Source organism: Notothenia rossii (assembly GCF_949606895.1).
Source record: "Notothenia rossii genome assembly, chromosome: 3".
NCBI classification, from domain to species: Eukaryota; Metazoa; Chordata; class Actinopteri; order Perciformes; family Nototheniidae; genus Notothenia; species Notothenia rossii.
This window is the reverse complement of record NC_136901.1, coordinates 58,264,329-58,285,508: the sequence shown is the minus strand read 5'-3', so window position 1 is coordinate 58,285,508 and position 21,180 is coordinate 58,264,329. Positions and strand designations below refer to the sequence as shown.

Here is a 21,180-nt window from a genome sequence, read left to right as displayed (position 1 = left end):
TGAGACAGGAAATACTGGAACGCCTACACGATGGACATCAACGCCTGTCAAAATGCCGAGAACGTGCTAAAGAAGCTGTGTGGTGGCCTAACATATCTGCTGACATTAAACAAAGGGTTGAAACATGTCAATTCTGCCAGCTGAACAAGCGTGCACAGTGCAAAGAGCCACTGCAGCCCACACTGCTGCCTGAGAGACCATGGCAAGAGATAGCCACAGACTTATGTGAGTATAAAGGAAAGCAGTATATTGTGATATCTGACTATTATTCACGTTACTTGGAAATCTTGCACTTGCCATCTACCACAACAGACCAGGTTGTTAAGTTACTGAAAGCAACATTTGCAAGATTTGGCATCCCTGATAAAATAGTCAGTAATAAATGTCCACAGTTCACAAGTGAGACCTGGAAAGACTTTTGCAGAAAGTATGACATTGTACATGTCACATCCAGTCCCCACAACCCACAAGGAAATAGGCATGCAGAGCGTGCTGTTCAAACTGCAAAACGCATCCTTAAACAAGATGACCCACTGTTAGCATTAATGTGCTACAGAGCGACACCAGCGACCTCTACTGGTGTAAGCCCAGCTGAATTACTCATGGGACGGAAAATCAGGACCACCCTGCCTTCACTCAAGCAGAATCTGGTCCCTAAGTGGCCGGATATTGACCTCATTAGACGCAGAGATGCTGAGGCTAAGCAACAACAAGCATTCTACTTCAACAGGAGACACGGTGTGAGGGACCTGCCTCTTTTACAACCAGGAGATCAAGTCTTGGTGAAGCTGAATGAGTTCAAGACATGGAAAGGACCAGCATCAGTTGTCCTGGACAGTTCTACTCATCGCTCGTACCAACTCACAGAGGGGGGGAGAGATGAGAAGGAACAGGAGACATCTTCAACTGATACCGTCAGGGCCAGCTGTCACAGAGACTGCAAAAGCGAGCACAGAGACAGTACAACACCATGGCTCCAGTCAGGAACTGTGTGCGAGTGATGGACTCAATAGGAACACACAGGAAGGTCTGACAGTGGCAAGGTTTGGGAGAGTCAGCAAACCTGTAGTCAGGCTAGAGTTAAACTGTTAATTTACTGACAGTAAGTTGAGAAAGGAAATGTTATGGTTACTTGTATTTGATTCCTTAACATGTGTGTACTAAGATATATATATAAAAATATATATATTAAAGTTCTGAATGTTAAACTCTAGAGCAAAGTGTTTGGGACTTGATGACCTAGAGCAGGGGTGTCAAGCTCAAGGCCTGTGGGCCAAATCCGGCCCCCGACTTCATTTTATTTGGCCCGCAAGAGCTTGCAAAAAATATAATACGTTTATTATACGGTTTTATGCCACTTTACAGAAGCACGATGTCCATACACTACATGTCCCACAATGCACCTCATTTTGTGACATGCACACTGAAGAGACTTGCAATTATTTGAAATTATTTGCCCTAGATTTCTGCTCAGACGTAGTTAATTATGAAGTTATAACCCTCTCCGATAATAACCCAATGCAGAGGCAATAATGTAATATGAAACATTATTTTATATATATATATATATTTATATTTATATAGTCTTAAAGTTACAACCGGCCCATTGAGTGCAACCTTAATGCTGATGTGGCCAGCAATGAAATTGAGTTTGACACCCCTGACCTAGAGAGAGGATAATTTAAGGGGGAGATGTCAAAGTATTGACAATAGACAGACATATGGTGTAACCAATCAGAGAGCTACTACAGAAAGCCTAGGGCTCATGGGAAACAAGGTTGGATGTGAGAATTATGTGCACACGTGTAAGGATGTCATGATGTTGTTGAAGAGTTAATAAAATTACCTTGGAATACAAATGAACTGTATCCGCCAAACAGTTTATGAACTATGTGCATATATTGGATTTAGACCTGTTCATTTTGAGAAGGCCTGTGGCCTACCACTGATATAAAATTCTCAAAATATGCATTCCTGAGTAGAGTAACTATAATTAACCAGTGTACAACAAGCATAAGGCTACATGAATAAAAGTTACCTGCCACTTAAACAGCAGAATTGAAACACATGAAAGTTGCAAATACAGGTGTAGAAAAAATAAAAGCCCCATTGCAGCATCAGCAACAGTCTATAAAAGTGTGGTAGCTTTTTTAATTGACGCACTTCGTAGCCACACACAAAGCTACCTTGTACGCACGTGTTTTATGCCCCTGCCATCAAACCGACTATAGCAGAGGATGTAGTTAAGGTCGTAAGTTATGCTAATGTAGCACCTGAGGTCAACGTAATGCGTCAGCGGGTTTTAGTATCCGCTGGGAAGCATTGCTCCCTGGGTAAAGCAGTTTTTTCCTTTAGTTGTTAAACGATCATCTGAACATGATTTGAGAAGAGTAGAGTAAGGGCAGCCTTTGGGAAGTGACGGTACACAAATACAATTCACGGTACTCCAAAGATTAAAATGTGGATCTGCCGATACTGTGTACAGGTGAGTACCGGCCCACTTTAAGCACTTAATCAGACTCCCATCAATAGCTCATGACTGTAGGTGGATAATGATCTGTTGAGACTTTAAAAAATATGAAGGGATTCTTTCATTGCTTGGGTTTGTCAGACAAAAGAGTGATTGTGGAGCACATCATTGTGGTCCTTTAGCATCGTCTCACTGTGAATTTCTGTGGAAGTATTATTTCTGTCGAGGAAAAAATGCATTTGTTGGGGACTACATGTTGTGTTTTAGTGAATACTTCTGACTGCAGAATGTTGTTGGTGTGATCACCAGATGCCTAACTGGAATGAAAGGATAGCATAGAATACTTACTTACATACTTAACTCTGATAAGACTTGAATTGAGATTATAAATAAAAAAATATTTCCACCTTAGCCTCATGTTTGTTAGTAAGGCCACAGGTGAATGATAGAGATGCTACCTGTATGCCTTGTGCAGGTGACTGCAGAGCTTGAATGAAGCGCTGGGTATCACAGGGGGCCAGGTCCCCGATGTCCACGTGTCTCCTCTGGAGCCTTGGGGGGACGGGGAGCACTCTCCAGGCTGGGTCCCTCTTGATATGTGAGCTACTCTCCAGAAAGCTCGGCAGGTCACCTGACAGGTCCAAATGGGCCTTTCTGGACACTCGTAGTTTTAGAACCTGAAACAGAGTGTCGACGCCATATCCTGAGATCTGAGTCTTCAATGCGTAAACAAATACACTTTTTTTTAATCTGTTTTACCTGATCAACCTCCTCATCAAATGTGGAGATCAGCTCATGGAGGAAGAGGAGGGAGTCTGTGGTGAAAATTGTCTCATATTCTGTCTTTAGACATGACGGGGGGGGGGACAGCTCCATGTTATCTAGGCCCTTTGGACAGAACCAGTAATATATGCATGATATTTACGCTCAATCTCCATATACACAAATACAAATACATAGGACACACAAAAGCACTGAAAAGTATTACTGTGAGTTATCCCCTCATGTTTTAGGCAAGACAAGGCAAGTTTCTTTATAAAGCCCCTTTCAACAAAATGCAATTCAAAGTGTTTTACAAAAATGAAAGACATTACGGCATTCATTTATAGTGCAACGGAATCACATTATTAAATGACATTGAAAATAAGTCATTAAATAGCAAAAAGAAGGGCTGTCATGTAGCTCAGTTGGTAGGGGCTTGGTCCCCAAACGGAGGACCCCCTTTCAACTCTGTCACTCGAATAAAGACACAGGTGGCGAAAAAAAAAAGTGTAACGAATAATATAAAACTGAAACAAGCTATAATAGAATAAGACTGATGTGCAGTGTAAAATATGAATCGTCAATTCTTTGACTGACAGGAAGCCAGCGTAAAGACCTCAGTGATGTGATCCACTCTCTTAGTGGCGAGTCTACTGAAGATTTTATGTAGTTATTTAAAGTTTTTTCATTAAAATGTGTCAGCTTTATGAAATGTTATGTAAAATGTCCTTCAGGAATATGTTTCAGGAGCCCAATGGTTTCAGCACACACCATCGGACTGATTCAAGACCCACAGCATGTTGAAGCCCTGATAAGATTGTTTTTGTTCAATTTCATGCTAAAAAAAATCCTAAGGCTTATCAAAGCATACAGCACTTGAACGGAACGATCACAGAACACTAACACAAATGAAAAGCTTGGAATGTCAAAGTCCACCCTGCAACACACTGTTAACACCTCCTCACATTGTTCCTTTCCATCACCCTTAATATGGCTTTCGTTACTGTCCATGCAAAATCAAGTAAAATGTTGATACTCACTGACATGCTGATGACTGTCTCTGTTCACTCAGTACAGATGGACTTTGGTAATGGGGTTTACTTTGGTCACTGTTTGAACAGGAAGATGTTTGTATGGAGAGTTTAAAGTCCTAGATTCTGTGCACTGACGTTTGAGGCTATTTAAACATGCTGCCCCTTAACAGCATTTATGGTTAACTTGATAATACTTTAAGCATACACAAGAATGCACAAATATTTTGGATTCTGTTTTACTGGTAAAACCCCCGGCTCAACATATCCTGAAGGGGCCGCACATTCTTATTGATTTTATGCACTTATAAATGTGCTGTTGTTTTTAAATGTATATTATATTCCATGTCTTTCTAAAATTATTAAATGAAAAGTACATGTGATTGACTCCAAACATTTTATAGGAGAAGAAGGTGGACACCATTTTAATTTAGAATAACAATATAGGGAGAAAGACATGCCTTCTGCCATTCAATGTCAGATATAATCCCTGTACCATTGTTTCAATTGTTTTTCTTTCATAATGGAAGAGTTACTAAATGGTCAAATGACCATATGAGCAAAGAGCGGGGAGGGAATCTCGGAAGTTTATTCCAATCAAGAAGATTGTTGGAATCACTGCAGGTAAAGTGTAGTGGCTGTTGAGACGGGCTCAGATCTCAGAGTTTAAATGTATATACTAGTTCGATTAGAGGACAGGATAAGCATGGGTTCCCCTGTGGCCCTTCTCAAAAAGTCTGTTGTGCTGTAAACTTAGCCGAAGTTAACTTAAGTGCATTTAGTTTTTCACAATGTAATTCAATCAGATTTTAACTACTGAAACCAATTTTGTTACAAAAAAACACCAATCAAACTGCAAAAACTGAAACATTGTCTTTAATGAAATATATTATGTCAACAGATTTCACAAAGCAATACAATTCCGTTTTCCGGTTAAAATCTGTTGACGTATTACAATTCATTAAAGTCAACGTTCAGTTTTTTCAGTGCATGATATTTTATGTTTTTATTTAAAATCTTGAACACTGTCTTTTTCTCTTTTGTCCTGCCTTAAATGTGCCCCTCTCATGAACTAACTGACACCAGCTTGGTGACATCGGACAAGAAGCGCCACTGAGGAAAGGGGCTTTCCTCACATGAGAGAGAGACATGAGAGTGAGAATATATTTAACGAGTTCATGTCTGCACACTCGTTTATGTTAATACTAATAAATGTTACCTTTTTAACAACCACCTGCACACGAATAACAACCTGTCCTCTACTGTGTCCTGCTCATGGAAAGGACCTATTTCTACTGACAGAATGCGTGTTTATTATTCAATTGTTGTCAATGTCTGTATTGATTGGTATCATGATTGTGATTTTATTTTCTTGCTAACCCACATGTCACTTGGTATAGGCTTAATTTCAGAGAAAGAAATAACTCCTGTAACTCCAATCCGACGATCAGGAATATTCTATGATAAGCATCACCTGTAATGATTGGAATTTGTAATGTACTTAATTATGAATTGTAAACTTGTCTTAAATGTAATAGCTATCTAAAAAGCACAATAAACTTAAATGTCTTCATTTCTGACAAACTCTCATACTGTCTCTGAACTATGTTTTCAATAATAAAAAGGTAGTCACATCTTATACTTAAAGGTAGGGTAGGTAATTCACTGCAGAAACACTTTTTGTTATATTCCATGGAATGCTCTTAACATCCCGATAGCAATGAATAAATTAAATGCTTTGACAATAAATATATACAAATATTTCATCTGTGGAAGCCGTGGCGCTGCAAAAAGCAAGTCCAATTATCTGCTTCGGCCCGCGGCAGATAACTGGATGGCCTACCTGCCTGTCAGCCTTCCATCTGTGCACAAACTTATCTCGTGCCCTCATTGGTCATGTGCGCATCCGTGTGTGTTGGAGGAGGGGCTCTGTAAGGAAGTCTGAAGGGAGGGGCCGATTTTTACGGTTGTGTACTTTCAAATTCTAGCGCACTCGAGCTGGTTTCTCCATTCTCACCTACCCCACCTTTAAAGGGGACCTATCATGCAAAATGCACTTTTGTATGTCTTTTATACATGAATATGTGTCCCCGGTGTGTCAGGGAACTCACCAAGTGTCAGAAAACACAACCCTCTCTCTTTTCCTCTATAACCAAATCTCTAAAAACGGGGCTGCAACGGAGCTGATTATTATTTGAATTTTTCTGACGTCAGAAAAGGGGTGCTCCACCTATATGGGCAACTCTCCACCTATCAGGGGAATGAGAGACTGCTCGAAAGCACCGGAGACGCTGTAGTACATATGCCAGGCCTGTAAGTGGCGCTGTAGTCTGCCACAAAAGCAGAATCAGCCCTTGCAAAAACAGGGCTGGAAAAGAGCAAATAGAGCGAAATGAGGCATGGCTAAAATGCATGATCTGTTTGGTATTTTGAAAAAAAAACTTCACAGACATGTTTTATATAGGTATGGCCCTAGAATACAAGTTTCAAATATAGCATGATAGGCCCGCTTTAAGTAAAAGTTATAATACAGCAGTGTAGAAATACTCGTTACAAGTAAAAGTCCTGAATTGAAAATGTTACTTAAGTAAAAGTACAGATGTATTAGCACTAAAATGTACGTAAAGTATCCAAATTAAAAGTATACTCCTTAGGCAGAATGGATATTTTCAAAGTATTACATTATTATGGTTATTATAATATTCAGTTTTCATCAATAATATGTTTAATTGATGTTAAATATGTATAAATGTGGACAAAATGTAGATACTTTAAATACTGCGTAGATTAGTCGTACAGTACTGCATTATACCAGTACACATATACCAGTCTACAATAAAATATAATAATACAATTAATAGGAAACAACCAGACTGGTTTGTGTGAGGGATGTCAAGAGGAGGAATCAGTAGAACACATATCACTAAGATGTAAAAAGTTTAGGAGGGCATTTTGATATTAGTGAAGTTTTGTTGTTGTAATACAAGACAGAATGATATGATGATCTACGCGCTACAGGTGCTCCGTGCATGCATGCAGTGACATGTAATATCCAAGGATTAGAGACTGTGGGATGCTTCTGTTTTGAGCATTGCGATATTTTTATTTTCATTATGTTATTTATTTATGATTATTTTTAGGCTCAGAAAAGATTTGTTGTCAGTTTGTATCGGTGTTGCTATCTGCGTGGTTCTACAATCAGACAGTTACAAGGGTCTGTAAATGGGATGTGTGGCGTAGTGGATTAGTGCGTTGGTGTTCGGATCAGGGGAGCACAGGTTCAAACCCCACTGCAATCAGCATGTCGTTGTGTCCCTCGGTCACACACTTCACCCCAAATTGCTCCTGTGGGGGTTAAAAGTATTGAGTATCTAAGTCGCTTTGGATAAAAGCGTCTAACAACTGACATGTAAATGCAATCAAAACAATTTTTCATTTATATTAAAAATGCAATTTTTACTTTTGAATACTTCAGTACAAGGATGTATTGAATAATGTAAGTGATATATGTGTACACATATAAATCATTAGTCAAAACAGGGATTTGATTTGATTGAATTATAAAAGGTATATTTCACAGATAAACCTATTAACCCTGCCCCCTTAACAAAACGGCTCTTTTGAACGGCTCTCGCAAAGGAACGGAGCCATAAGATCCGGCTCCCTTCAAAGAGCCATAATTCCCATCACTATGTGATATTTCTTAAGGGTATGGGGGTTTTCATAGCATTTATGGTGTTTTGTATTTTTCTTGGTTTGTTTTGATCTCATTTTATTATGAGGGATTTAGAATGATGAAGGATTTTACTTGGAAAATATTGCCCGGAAGTATTACGTTGATCGTTTCCGGTGGTTTGAGTAGCGGTGCAAATCCATTAATGAAAAGTCATGGCAGAGAAGGCACAGACACAAGAAGCGATTAAAGTCCAAGGTGAAGTTGTGCGGAAGCTGAAGTCAGAGAAGGCTAGCAAAGAGCAGGTCAGTATCTCAGTGAGGTGTGCTGTGTGCTGTGTGCGAGCTGTTAGCATGCCGTGAACAGCATGTCATGTTGGGCTGGAACAGAGCAGGGATGCTAACAGCTAGCCAGCCAAAGATACCGCTACATACACTAACTGAAGAGCTGACTAGTAATCCGCACTGACCAACACCATTAAACGTACGGGACCTTTTCGGAAAAACTGACCAGGACTGTCACTTCTGTGAAGCATTCACTGTGTTAGCTTACGTTTAAGTGTTTGAATGAAACCCAAATGATACAACCTGGCAGATATTTAAAAAAATACAAAATGTTATATAAGCCTACCGCATCAATTGTAAAAGACCAAACATTTATAAAAACGATCGTGTTGTAGTGTACGGCGCAAGTGAGTCAGTAATAAATTGGTCTAAGTTCGGGCCATATGTATAGGTATAAACCGAGCTTAAAGCTTGGGCCATACTTGACCAGCTATTTGTTCAGCTATCACACCAGCTGCTTAAAATGACTATTTCAAGTAGAAGGGACTGCTTCTCACTTTGTCCCTACCAGTGTTACATGATAGCCGATTCGGCTAACTGCTAGCTTTAACATGCTCCAAATGTAATGGCTTACTGCTCCCTTCGGCTTGTCGACTAGCTAGCTATTTTGTTAGTTGATGCAATAATTTACAGGCAAGTGTCATCAGCATGTTCAGGAAACTGTGGCCAGTGGTGGAAAGTAACTAAGTACATTTACTCAAGTACTGTGCTTAAGTACACATTTGAGGTACGTAAGTAACTACAACCATTAGTGGGTCAACACAAAATCAATTTGGAGCAATTTTGCTAAGATGTTTTTTGTAAAAGATATTTCACAGTTCCAGCTTCTTAAATGTTAAGATTTGCTGCTTTCGCTTTAAAATATTTAAACAAATAGTATTTTTTTCTGCAATGAGTACTTACTTACTCCCGAGACTTTAAGTATATGTTCCTAATCATACTTAATTACTTTGACTTAAGTACCATTCTCGATGCGGGACTTAGTTAAGAATCAGAATACTTTTTCCACCACTGCCTGTGACCACTTAATCTTTAGCTAATCAGATGTTTTACGGTTCTATACACACACAGTGCAATCTGACAATGTAATACTTTAGTTTGATACTTTATTATCAGCTGGCACAAAGGTAACTAATATAAATATCATAGTCTGTACCAGTTTTATCTCAATTTAAGTACTGGTTCCTCCAATAATCTGCCATGCATCACAGAGGAGGTATCAGCATGTTTTTGAATTTAAAGTGAGATAAACCTCACTTCAAATAAAATGTTAAAACCTTAAAGCATTGACAGAGAGTGCTACAGTAAGTGTTTGCACCATGTTTCTCTTGTTACTATTTGTCTAGTTTGGTCCGATTTATTTGCTATTTTGTCCGACAAAATGTCATTGAGCCCACAAAGGGTCTAACCTCAGGACAAAATTCAGCAAAACAAGCAGTGGTTATGGAAAGTGACAGATGAAAGTTCCATACGCCTTTTTCTCAGTAGACATTTCTTGTTATAGTGGACAAAGAACAGGAGTTACTAATAACATGGCTGTTATGAAGTCACCACTGTGTGACTGTAAACCAGTTTACACATTACAAGGCCCCTGAAAGTGAAGCAGCTAATTCCACGTTACACCTAAAGTCATCACAGAAGTGTAGTTAAACTTCAAATGTATAGCATATGTGGTCTTCTGGGGTCAATTTTGTAAAATCATTCAAAGAAAATTCCTTTTATAACTCTGATTTTGTGTAAATGAGGTCTCTTGACCATACATTTAAAAAAGAAGAGTAAAACATGTGATAATTAGTAGGTATAAAGTTGCGTTAAAACGTGTAACACAGATTTGATTATTTATACTACATGCTTTAAACATAGTCAAACCGAGAGGACAAAAGTTGATAGTAAGACCACACAAGAGTTAAAATGATACCCCTAAAAACACTGAATGCACTCGACATGTAGATTGGATTTTAGGGTCAGAGCAGCCCCTGTGTTTGTTTGGTGTGTGTGTATGTGTGTGTATGCTGGCTGGCCTCTTTGATTGACTCGCTCTCATGTGATATCATGTTCTATCCTCCACGCTGTGATGATGATGCGGCGTCATGCCCTGCTCCAGTGATAGGGTTGCTTACCACTTTTCTCCTGTTCTTCCTGCTAACCCCGGATGACCTCGGCCCCCCCCCCTTCATCACCATCATCTACCTCACTGCTGAACCCAACCCCCCTGGACATCACTGATCAACTCACTTCCTGGGTCTCTACCGACCGTTGTGATTGGCTGCTGTGGCTGTTCCTGTACGACACCACTGAACACTGCTGTTCCCATGATGCACTCCTGAACTTTTGCCTGTCCAATTATTGGACTTATTTTTTTCCGGCCATGTTGTGTGTTCGTGCTTGCTCGGGTCTGATTCGGACTGCGATGCGTGTCCGAACTCTGCATTCTTTCCCTGGGATCACTGTGGCTCAGGTAGGCTCATGGATCTGTGTGAAATAAAATGTTGTCAGTTGTTGGGATTGACCGGTGTTTTTATGACTATTGGAATCAATTATTTGTATTCGATTCCTGATCAAATAAATGAATAGAAAAACGTTGTTACTTTGGCTCTGATGCAGCTGCCTGCCCCTCCATCAGCCCTCTGACATCCAGGCAAACTGAGCTGTGTATTTCTCAGATGCTTGACTTTCAATCTTTGAGCAGATTTGAATTTGCTTTAGTTGATCAGTTCAGTATGTGATGTATGTATGAAACCTTGAGTAAGTGTTGACAGTTCTTGTGTGTGTATTACAGATCGATGAAGAGGTTTCCAAACTGCTGCAGCTGAAGGCTCAGATCGGAGGAGATGATGGAAAACACCAGTTTGTTCTCAAGACGGCAAAGGTAAGACGTAGTTCTGCTGCATTCAAACACACAACCAGAGCACTGCAGCAATATGTTGTTAATATGATTTGTATCTCTGAATCTTTAAAACCTATCTGTACATGGAGAAACACATGCCATTTTAAAGGTATAAAGTTGCAATTTGCATGGAAAAAAATACATTTGAAAATTGTATACAGCTAAATGTTTGCAGTGACTATCCATAGATTGTTATTAACTTTCTTCGAAAATATCAGAAAAGCACAGAGCACCATCACACTGTTAATGTACTGTAACATAATAACATGTAGCCCTCAAACCCCCCAGCATGGAGGTCTATAACATAACATAGTAGTTAAAGCCCACAAAGCTAACAATGGCTGTCTCACATGCTGTTTACATGAGCTTCCTATCATTAGTATAGTAATAGAGCCGTGACCTTGAAGGCAACATTTCTCAGTTTTACCCGCCGACCTCAGCACTACAACCCTGCTGATCGATGCACGCGTACTTGACAGAGTTCTTTAAAACAATTAAAAATTCATCGTCACGATTTAAATGCAACAAATGTGTTTCTCTATCAGGGAACGAGGGACTACAACCCTAAGCAGATGGCCATCAGAGAAAAAGTGTTCAACACCATCCTCGGCTGCTTCAAACGCCACGGTGCAGAGACCATCGACACGCCTGTTTTTGAACTAAAGGTACATGTTCACAATCACCGTTCACTCTTGGCAAGCGAAAACATGGCGGCTAACATGAAGAATTGCATGGCTACAGCACAAGCCTGTCTAATGTTGTCCATGGTAACTGTTGACCTTTATGTCAGAATCTATCTATACTCTAGGATCATAGAGTAGTGCGGTAATGACGTATTTTTGTGTGCTGACCCTGAAGAAAGCACCTCACTTGTTACCTCAACATAAAACAATGTGATTTGTTGCCATTGGATTTTGGAATATTGCAGAAAACAAGATCTGATATTTTTCATATTAACATCACTTTGTGATTTTTTTTAAAGCATAATTGATTCTCCAGAAGTAAAAAGCTAACATTAGGCTATAAACAAAATGCATGACTTCACGTCACCACCACTAAGCTATGTTTTGGAAACAGACTTTTTTAAATTCCCCAGTGCTGCGTTTACTGACGTATTTTATGTCTAAGGACCTTAGTGATGGGAATTATGGCTCTTTGAAGGGAGCCGGATCTTATGGCTTCGTTCCTTTAAAGGGCCGTTCAAAAGAGCTGTTTTTTTAAAGGGGGTCGGGTTACTAGGTTTATCTGCGAAATAATCACCAGGATAATGATTGACTGTATTGCCAGACCTAATGTCAATAATCTGCATTGTAAACACGACACAAGGTGGCGGCATATCCATGTCAGTGAATGTACTTTGAATTTACCCTCTATGTGTTAAGTAAATAAAGTTGCCTTGCCTGAATTTCACGCAACTCTTAATATTAGATACTGTGTTTTTAAGTGGCGATGGAGATTATTTGTTGACCCTGCTCTAAAGGATATTTTGCCTTTACAAATGGTGCGCTTTATCACTGCCTGGGTTTTGGTTGAAGTGCATCCAAATGCTGCTGCGTTTTCGCGTTTGGCTCATTTTCCATCCGAATCACACGTCGGCTACCTGTCCTGTACCACTTGTTATGACTTCTCTCTCTCGAGTATTCCGTTCCGACCCATCCCATCTCACTCCTCGTGCTGAAACCTACCAATCAGAGTAGGGGCGGGTCTTCACAGAATACGTGTTGGGAACAAAATCAAGCTTTTTAAGAGGCGAGTGGATTCGCAGGCAGTGAGTGCGGACCAACGATTGAACAATAACAAGAACGGCTCTCACCAAGTACGACTCGGTTCTCCTCGTTCGTACCAAAGAGCCGTTCAAAAGAATTGGCTCGTTCGCGACCGACACATCACTAAAGGACATAACGTGAACATCTCTTCAGCTCGTGTTAACCACTTCAGCTCATGTTAACCACATACCTTATTTCATGCATTTTACCAAAGCCAAGTCCAAAAACTGTTTAATCTTTGACAGAGGGAACTGGAAATGTGGACATGTATCAAGGATTTAGGACACCTTCGCCTCTCCATTTTTAGATCATGTAACACTGGAAAAGGAGGAGTTGGTGTTATATGACATGTATGCTATTTGTCAGGTTTAGGGGAAGTGTGCTCACAATCCCCCCCTCACCTCTCCATACTGCAAAAACACAGCCAAGCTGGTCTCCTCTCTACTTTTTGTGTCTTATTATAAACCATCTGACCTTTTGACTCACTATGAGGTAATCTTGTGATTGTTTGTGCTGTAGGAAACGTTGACAGGAAAGTATGGAGAAGACTCAAAGCTCATCTACGACCTGAAGGACCAAGGAGGAGAGCTGCTGTCCCTCAGATATGACCTCACTGTATCCTGCCTACTGCACCATGTTCACATAGATGTTTTATTATATAAGGGATCATTGCTCTGTTTAACTGAAGGTTCACGAAAGGGAGAAAATACCTTTTGTTGCCTCTAAATGTTTTATCATTTAAGACATTAATGCATCAAACAAGCAAGATGCTTCTTATTAACAGGAGAGCAACATTAATTTCTCAACAATGGATTTTTGAATATCCTGTTTCTAATCAGGAGGACACAGGGTGTGATTCTGCACATTAAGAATTTGTCCTTTATCACATGAGTTTACTTTCATTTATTTATGAAATATAGAACTTCCCTTTATCATTTTTTTGTTGTTTTGTTACAAAGGTTGCTTTTTAATTTTAACAATTGTATTTGTCTTGTATGTTGGTGCTACATTAACTTAGCCTAGTCCTCAAAGCAGAGTGTTGTTCTTGACCTGCCGTCCTTCAGGTGCCCTTCGCTCGCTACCTGGCCATGAACAAGATAACAAACATCAAGCGTTACCACATCGCTAAAGTGTATCGCCGTGACAACCCCGCCATGACTCGGGGACGTTACCGAGAGTTCTACCAGTGTGTGAGTCATCCTGATACATACGCACCACGACCCGCATACCGGAGGATCTGTTGGATCTTTAAAAAGCTGACATGGTTTTATTCTCTCACATGTGTGTGTGTTTCAGGATTTTGACATCGCAGGGCAGTATGACGCCATGATTCCAGACGCTGAGTGTCTGAAGATCGTCTACGAGATCCTCAGTGAGCTGGACATCGGAGACTTCCGGATCAAGGTTAGTCCCATCAATTCAGGGAAATGGCTACAGGGAAGCCGCAGATATGATGAGTGGAAGAGATAATCACTCTGATGTGCAGTATGCATTTTCTCTTCAGAAGACTGCTACTTATTTAGTTTTTCCCACTGTGGGAATCATAAAGGTTTTCTGACTGTGATAACCACGTCCTCCGTGTGCAGGTGAACGACAGACGCATCCTGGACGGGATGTTCGCTGTGTGTGGTGTTCCAGACGACAAGTTCCGCACCATCTGTTCAACAGTGGATAAACTGGACAAGGTTTGTGCTGCACCATGTGGAAACAAAAAACCTATTGAGATGATTTTGCAACTAAAATTGCCATATGATAAACGATAATGAATGGATTCATCATTTTGCATCCCAATTCTCATAACATTTGAAATATAAAATGAAACAATGGTTATGGGCTTTTTCTTTTTGAGGATCTGGAGCAAACAATATGTATTGTTAAGTAGAATACGATTTGCAGGCTGGTGTATCCCTGCAGCTCCACAATACTTACTTTAACAAGTATTCAATAATATATGTCCTGTAAGTTGAATAGTGTACTAGTCCATATTGTAATTTTGATTAATTATGCAGCCCTCCTATGTGCAAATACTCAGCTTTTATGAACTCAGTTCTCAAGAAGGACATGTACAAATATTGTAGAGCATGCTAAAATGTCGCTATAATGAGACAAATGGGTGTCACCCTGTTTTCTCCCACCTTCTCTGTCATTCATCAATATCTCCTTATGTTGTTTGAACCCAGATGCCGTGGGAGGAAGTGAGGAAGGAGATGGTGAGTGAGAAGGGTCTCTCAGAGGAGGCTGCGGACCAGATCGGGGAGTACGTCAGTTTACAGGGTGAGACTCCCAACTCACAGACATCAGTGATATGTTGTCAGTAAAGTATTCACTCCAAACAGGGGTTCATGAGATTATTGGAGCTATGGTTATTCTCCTATGGTATTATATCAAACAGCATCTAGTTTTGGTTCTTTTCCTGGACAAAAAAAGGCATGTGGGAATGAATGGCATTGTTTAAAAGGTTTGCATGTATAAGCACATTAGCTAGAGCGTAGCTTTGGCAGTGAAACTCTTCAGTCTAATGGCGCATTTCCACTGCAGGGCCTCGTACGGTATAGTTAGACCTTGGTAGGCCAGGCTCACTTTATGCTGCGTTTCCATTACAGTTTAGGAACTGGGGCAGTAACTATAGTAACGCAAAACACAACATCAGCCGTTAGCTGTTAGCAGTCAGAGCTCACAGCTCTTCATATCTGTTCAGAAACTAGACAAAGGTTAAACAAGTACAAACCACAGACTGTCTGTGTCATGGCGAATACAGTCGCTGCTTTATTTATGTCTGTATAGGCCGTTGTAGTGAGTGTGGACGGTCGGAGCATATACTGCGTTAGCTTAGCCGATCTCCATTCAGAAAACACGCATTTTAAAAGATTTTTCGCCTGCCGTCTGTCTGCAGACTTGTCAAAGCATTAAGTCATGGTTTTTACTAACCGGTATCAGTATGTTGTTACTTCGGCATCATTTTGAAACGTGTATTACAATTAAATCACGGTAAAATATGTTCATCTTGTTGTAGTTGCGGAACTACGCCTAGTGGAAACGCAACAAGAAATGGGTCGGTTTGGCACGGCACGCTTAAACCGTGCTACGCGCTGCAGCGAAAATACGCCAGGCTCCTCCAACATGATACATAAAATTACAAGACATCAAATAATGCAAAACAATTGTGAAATAGACAAAAAGTTGCAGGAATAGGTAAAAATATAAACCTTTACAATAAGACACAAATCTGAAATTAATAATAAATACAGTAGGATAGATACTGTACTGTATTCTGATATTTTAAATTAAAAAAAATAAAAGAATGAAAAGAGAAAATATATTACGGTTATGATTTATTATGAGCAGCGCTGATCTCATGGAGCCCCCTATACATTAAAACAGCTAAAGAGGGGGAGTACTGGACCTTATTCCAACAGGGTGGGTGCTGATGTTGCTGTGTTTGTGTTGCAGGTGGGATGGAGCTGGCAGAGCGCCTCCTGCAGGATCAAAAGATGTCTCAGAGTAAGCAGGCCTGTGCGGGGCTGACGGACATTAAGCTGCTGTTCAGCTACCTGCAGCTGTTCCAGGTCACGGACAAGGTGACTCAACTGATATATTTCCGAGCATTCACTTTGTTCACTGGAGTCAGCAATGTCTTAAAGCTCCCTATCATACCTTCTACTTTCCTCTCTTCTCTGTTGACCTGCTACCTTTTCATTCCTCCATCCTGTGCAGGTGGTGTTTGACCTGAGTCTGGCCCGGGGTCTGGACTATTACACAGGGATCATTTACGAGGGGGTTCTGACTCAGGCAGGCATCGCTGCTGAAGCCCAGAATGGTTCTGGTGCAGAGGAGAGTGTGAGCGTGGGCAGCGTAGCGGGCGGGGGCCGGTATGACGGGCTGGTGGGGATGTTTGACCCCAAGGGCAGGAAGGTGCCATGTGTGGGGGTCAGCATCGGCATCGAGAGGATCTTCTCCATCATGGAGCAGAAGGCCGAGGTAATCCTGTGAGTGAGTGAGGTGCGTTCACACCTGCCTTGTATAGTCCGGTTGAATCGAACCCTGGTGCAGTTCATTTGGGTCGGTGTGAAAGCAGTCCGAGACCTCTTAACTCAGGGGTGTCAAACTCAATTTCATTGCGGGCCACATTAGAATTATGGTTGCACTCAAAGGGCCGGTGGTAACTTTAAGACTATATAAATATACATAGATAAATATACATAATACATATAAAATAGTGTATTATTTTACAATATTTCCTCTGTATTGGATTATTATCGGATAGGGTAATAACTTCATTATGAACTACGTCTGAAAGCAGAAGTCTAGGGAAAATAATTGCAAGTCTCTTCATTGCGCATGTCACAAAATAAGATGCATTGTGGGACATACACTTTATGGGCAACGTTCTCCTTTAAAGCGGCACGTAACATTATAATAAACTTATTATATTCTTTGCAAGCTCTTGTGGGGCCACATAAAATGAAATGGCGGGCCGGATTTGGCCCCGAGTTTGACACCCCTGTCTTAACTGAACTAAGTGGTCCGTTAAAATAGGTAGTCTCGGAAACACTTGCTTGCGAACTCTGGAGCGGTTCATTGCTGGTGTGAACGCAGTCCGCACCAAAACATAGGAAGCGTAGTATTTACGTGTCTCAAGAACGCTGATGTCTTCAAAATCTTTAGCGAAAGAATCCTTCAAGACATCCGCGGTTGTTTAGTTAAAGAGTGAAGCAGAATGAAGTGTTGAACAGTGTCAACTACATAATATTAAGAACACCTGTCGTCTGTGAAACGCCCCTCCTTACTGCAGAACGTCTCTCATTATATGTGTCATAATGTTTTTTAACGGACGTTGTCTGATAATCATATGCGCGGGCCGCTAGTGTCTGTTGATCTCCAGATTAACAGCAGAATGAGAATAACCTGCCGAAAGTGCCGATGCTCCATGGCGGAGGCTCCTGTAGAAATTGCCGGGATTTGCGTTTTTATCCTCTTAATGTCTGACCAATGGTTGAACAGCATTTCCGTGCACATGGCTTGTGTTTATAGTCCGTTTGAGTTTTACGCAAACCGAACCTTCTGAAAAATGAAACAATTTAACAAACTGTGTTCTGGTGCGCACCTGAGAAGCGGACTATTAGGTGTGAATGCACCCTGAGACGTGTGTGTGTGTGTGTGTGTGTGTGTGTGTGTGTGTGTGTGTGTGTGTGTGTGTGTGTGTGTGTGTGTGTGTGTGTGTGTGTGTGTGTGTGTGTGTGTGTGTGTGTGTGTGTGTGTGTGTGTGTGTGTGTGTGTGTGTGTGTGTGTGTGTGTGTGTGTGTGTGTGTGTGTGTGTGTGTGTGTGTGTGTGTGTGTGTGTGTGTGTGTTTTCAGGCCTCAGCACAGAGGGTCCGCACCACAGAGGTTCAGGTGATGGTGGTGTCTGCTCAGAAGAACCTGCTGGAGGAGAGACTCAAACTGCTCACTGAGCTCTGGAACGCTGGCATCAAGGTCTGTGTTAACTAGTGTTATATTTGCAGATTCCACTAACCTTGTTTAATGTTGCTTCGTAAGTCTGGAGTCTGATTTCTGAAAATTATTACTATCACCTTTGCACTAGACTAGAGATTCATCAATTACATTTTTATATTATTTTAAGACTGACCTGCCAATGCTGATTTTCTTTCCAAAGAGCGTGTAACTTTTAATCAAAAATAAAAATACATTTCTCAGTCTATAATAAAACATAGACTAATGGAATATAACTTCCATTCACTCAAAAAGGGCACTTGTTCCTTTACTGCTAATTTTGGACTTTTTGGTGTGGAAAGTTCACATTTGTCATGCTGTCATTTAAAAATATTATTCGTCACACTGAATGCTGTGTATGTGTCCAGGCAGAGGTAATTTACAAGAAGAACCCCAAACTGCTGAGTCAGCTGCAGTACTGCGAGGACTCGGGGATCCCCCTGGTGGCCATCCTGGGAGAGCAGGAGCTGAAGGATGGGGTGGTGAAGCTGCGCGCCGTGGCAACCAGAGAGGAGGTACCTGAACACATCTTTATTAAAGATGATACCAAATTATGTTTTTATTACCATTAACACACAATGATGCAGAGGCAGCCATACAGGCTCAGAGGTTAACATTCACACATACTCAGTGTTGGCCATCGGGAGCAGTTTGGGGTTGAGGGCCAATATATTTGGATGTGTGTGTCTGTTTGACAGGGCCGTAAGACTGAGTTTGTGATGCTGCAGGACTAACCTCACTGTCTGCTCTCTCCCCACAGGCTGATATATCCAGAGCAGATCTGATAGCTGAGATCAAGAGGAGGACCTCTGAGGCCTAGACGTTAACCCCCCCCCCCCCGCCATCTTCAAACAGACACTGCACACTCTTCTACAGACTCCTTGGCAACATGAAACAAAGTTACCCTTAGCAATGATGCCAACATGATGTTCTTAAGGGTAACATGCCTTCAGTGTCAGCACTGTATAACGGAGCTGCTGAGAGGAACGCATCAGTTATTATTATCTACAAAGCTGCTAGAGAGCAGCTACATTTATTTGTACAGCTTCATCTCTGTTCTGTTTAAGACGTGTACTTTCTCCCTGCACCATCTCATGCTGAAGTTAAACTCAGCTTCTAACAAAAACACTTTCATTTATTCCATGGCTGTACTGCCAGGTGTCTGAAATAAACTCATTGCTCAGCAGCTTGTGTTCACTGACATTCTCAGTTTAAAACAATATGATGTTTCTCACTTACTGTACTTAGGTGGCATGTAGCCATGTAGCCTGTTTTGGTTTGTATTACTTTATATCAGACTGGGTTTACCTGTGTCTACGAGGGTGCTGACAAATCTTGTTGGATGTTTAATAATGAAGAGCACTTTTCTTCAGATCAACATTTACTACACACAAATGTAACAGAAATCAAGCAAGTTCTTCAATAGGGTTTAAAATGCTATCTTATTCCACTGGAGACCTGAAAGATAGAAATCCTTTTAGAAAAATGGATGAATATAAGGAACACAACATTAGTTTCTTCTTTCCTGCTAGTAAACTGAATATCATCTTGAACTGATAAAGAACAGGCATCTTCTTGACTAATATTGATTTCAAGAGATTCCATTGGCACGATTTCATTTGGTGCAGTCTTTGACTTCTATAATAAAGGCTACTATTGTAATTAATAGTCAGTTAGCTTGTATCAAAAGTAGCCTTCTCAAGATTAAAACACTTGTTCTTACAGCCACATTTAGGAAAATCATGCATTACATAAATAGTTCTCTCAGCCAATACATCAAAACCTCGTCTTTACATCTTGTTCCTATGTGGATACATTTTCCGTATTATATGGATGACTATTTGTAAATTATTTTGGAACTATCAGTGAAACAAGTCTTTCAGACACATCTCATTTAACAGCTTGATCAGGATCATTTTCAGATTCTTTAGCTATAATGGCAGATTTTATGAATCTGGTGCAATAGTCCTGTATCAAAACAATGCTATTTATAATTAGGGTGGCTACAAACCGAGAGGCTAATCCTGACGCAGTAAGCTTAGAGTGGAGAAGAGGACACCATGTTCCTCCATTCACCTGCAGGGAAGCTCTGACAGTCATCTTCTTTGACCTCTCCAGTGCTTTGAACAGATACAGATCTTTTTTCTGTGGGTGCAACAAGCTTCACATCAGGGTGACTGGAGCGCTGCAGATCTGAGAGGAAGAGGCTGGGCTTCATCCAGGGAGGACTTGGAGGCATGGTTTTTTTTTCTCAATGTCGAGGATGCTTCCTTGGTAGGACATGTCTTCTGAGTCACTTCCTTCAGAAGCTAGGCAAGAATCCTTCCTGGCATTCGGAAAAACGAAGAGTGGAGCAGGCAAGCAAGTGTGCGTCATATGAGAGGCCCTGCCTTAAATTTTCCACAACAGATTTTGGGAAATTGGTCCGTGCGCCAAGCATTGTGGGAATTTTAAGACCGAAAGATACACATGTGCAGCCTCGAAATTTCCCGCAACGAAGGACTCAGTCCTCGGTAGAATTCCAAGGATCCTGGACATTGGAACAGTCCTTCGGCGGGACTCGATGACGTAGCATCCTTGAAATAGTGGCTCTGGAGGAGCCTTCCTCGACATGGAGAAACACCCATGGACTCAGTGAAGGCTCAGGGACATTTTGCAAAGTGAGAACACACTTCGGATCAAGATAACTTGATCTAGGATTAACACATCTGTATCTGGGTCAGAATGGCCAGGATTATGTTAGCCTGGGTTAAATAA

The 21,180-nt window shown here is 40.9% G+C and overlaps 2 protein-coding genes across 3 annotated transcripts in view; one reads left to right on the top strand and one right to left on the bottom strand.

Moving 5' to 3' along the window:
* The window catches only part of ugl (ureidoglycolate lyase), a 215,706-nt gene extending 211,387 nt beyond the window's left edge, over positions 1 to 4,319 (bottom strand). Inside the window, exons 1-3 of the mRNA XM_079670709.1 lie at positions 4,273 to 4,319; positions 3,230 to 3,358; positions 2,929 to 3,147 (exon numbers count right to left, since the gene is read on the bottom strand). Coding sequence (XP_079526835.1) covers positions 2,929 to 3,147; positions 3,230 to 3,358; positions 4,273 to 4,278 — 354 coding nt within the window. The 5' untranslated portion in view covers positions 4,279 to 4,319. The remainder of the gene's footprint in view (positions 1 to 2,928; positions 3,148 to 3,229; positions 3,359 to 4,272) is intronic.
* A 3,762-nt stretch (positions 4,320 to 8,081) lies between these two features.
* Positions 8,082 to 19,609, top strand: hars (histidyl-tRNA synthetase). 2 transcript variants are annotated; one of them, XM_079668519.1, is made up of 14 exons: positions 8,087 to 8,241; positions 10,385 to 10,738; positions 11,060 to 11,149; positions 11,713 to 11,832; positions 13,453 to 13,548; positions 13,998 to 14,123; positions 14,230 to 14,337; positions 14,520 to 14,618; positions 15,114 to 15,207; positions 16,384 to 16,511; positions 16,648 to 16,911; positions 18,289 to 18,405; positions 18,792 to 18,938; positions 19,184 to 19,609. In XM_079668519.1, exons 2-14 carry the CDS (start codon positions 10,433 to 10,435, stop codon positions 19,241 to 19,243), a joined length of 1,755 nt encoding a protein of 584 aa, XP_079524645.1. In that variant the 5' UTR covers positions 8,087 to 8,241; positions 10,385 to 10,432; the 3' UTR covers positions 19,244 to 19,609. The 2 variants fall into 2 exon arrangements, with proteins under 2 accessions (XP_079524646.1, XP_079524645.1); XM_079668520.1 differs by lacking the exon at positions 10,385 to 10,738 and having other exon boundaries at positions 8,082 to 8,241.
* The last annotated feature ends 1,571 nt before the right edge of the window (positions 19,610 to 21,180 follow it).

Bases quoted from the DNA above. Each gene is read 5' to 3' on its own strand.
- hars (XM_079668519.1), top strand. From the start codon at position 10,433: ATGACCTCGGCCCCCCCCCCTTCATCACCATCATCTACCTCACTGCTG. The intron at 14,124-14,229 runs GTGAGTCATCCT...TGTGTGTTTCAG, and splicing joins ACCGAGAGTTCTACCAGTGT to GATTTTGACATCGCAGGGCA. The intron at 18,939-19,183 runs GTACCTGAACAC...CTCTCCCCACAG, and splicing joins CCGTGGCAACCAGAGAGGAG to GCTGATATATCCAGAGCAGA.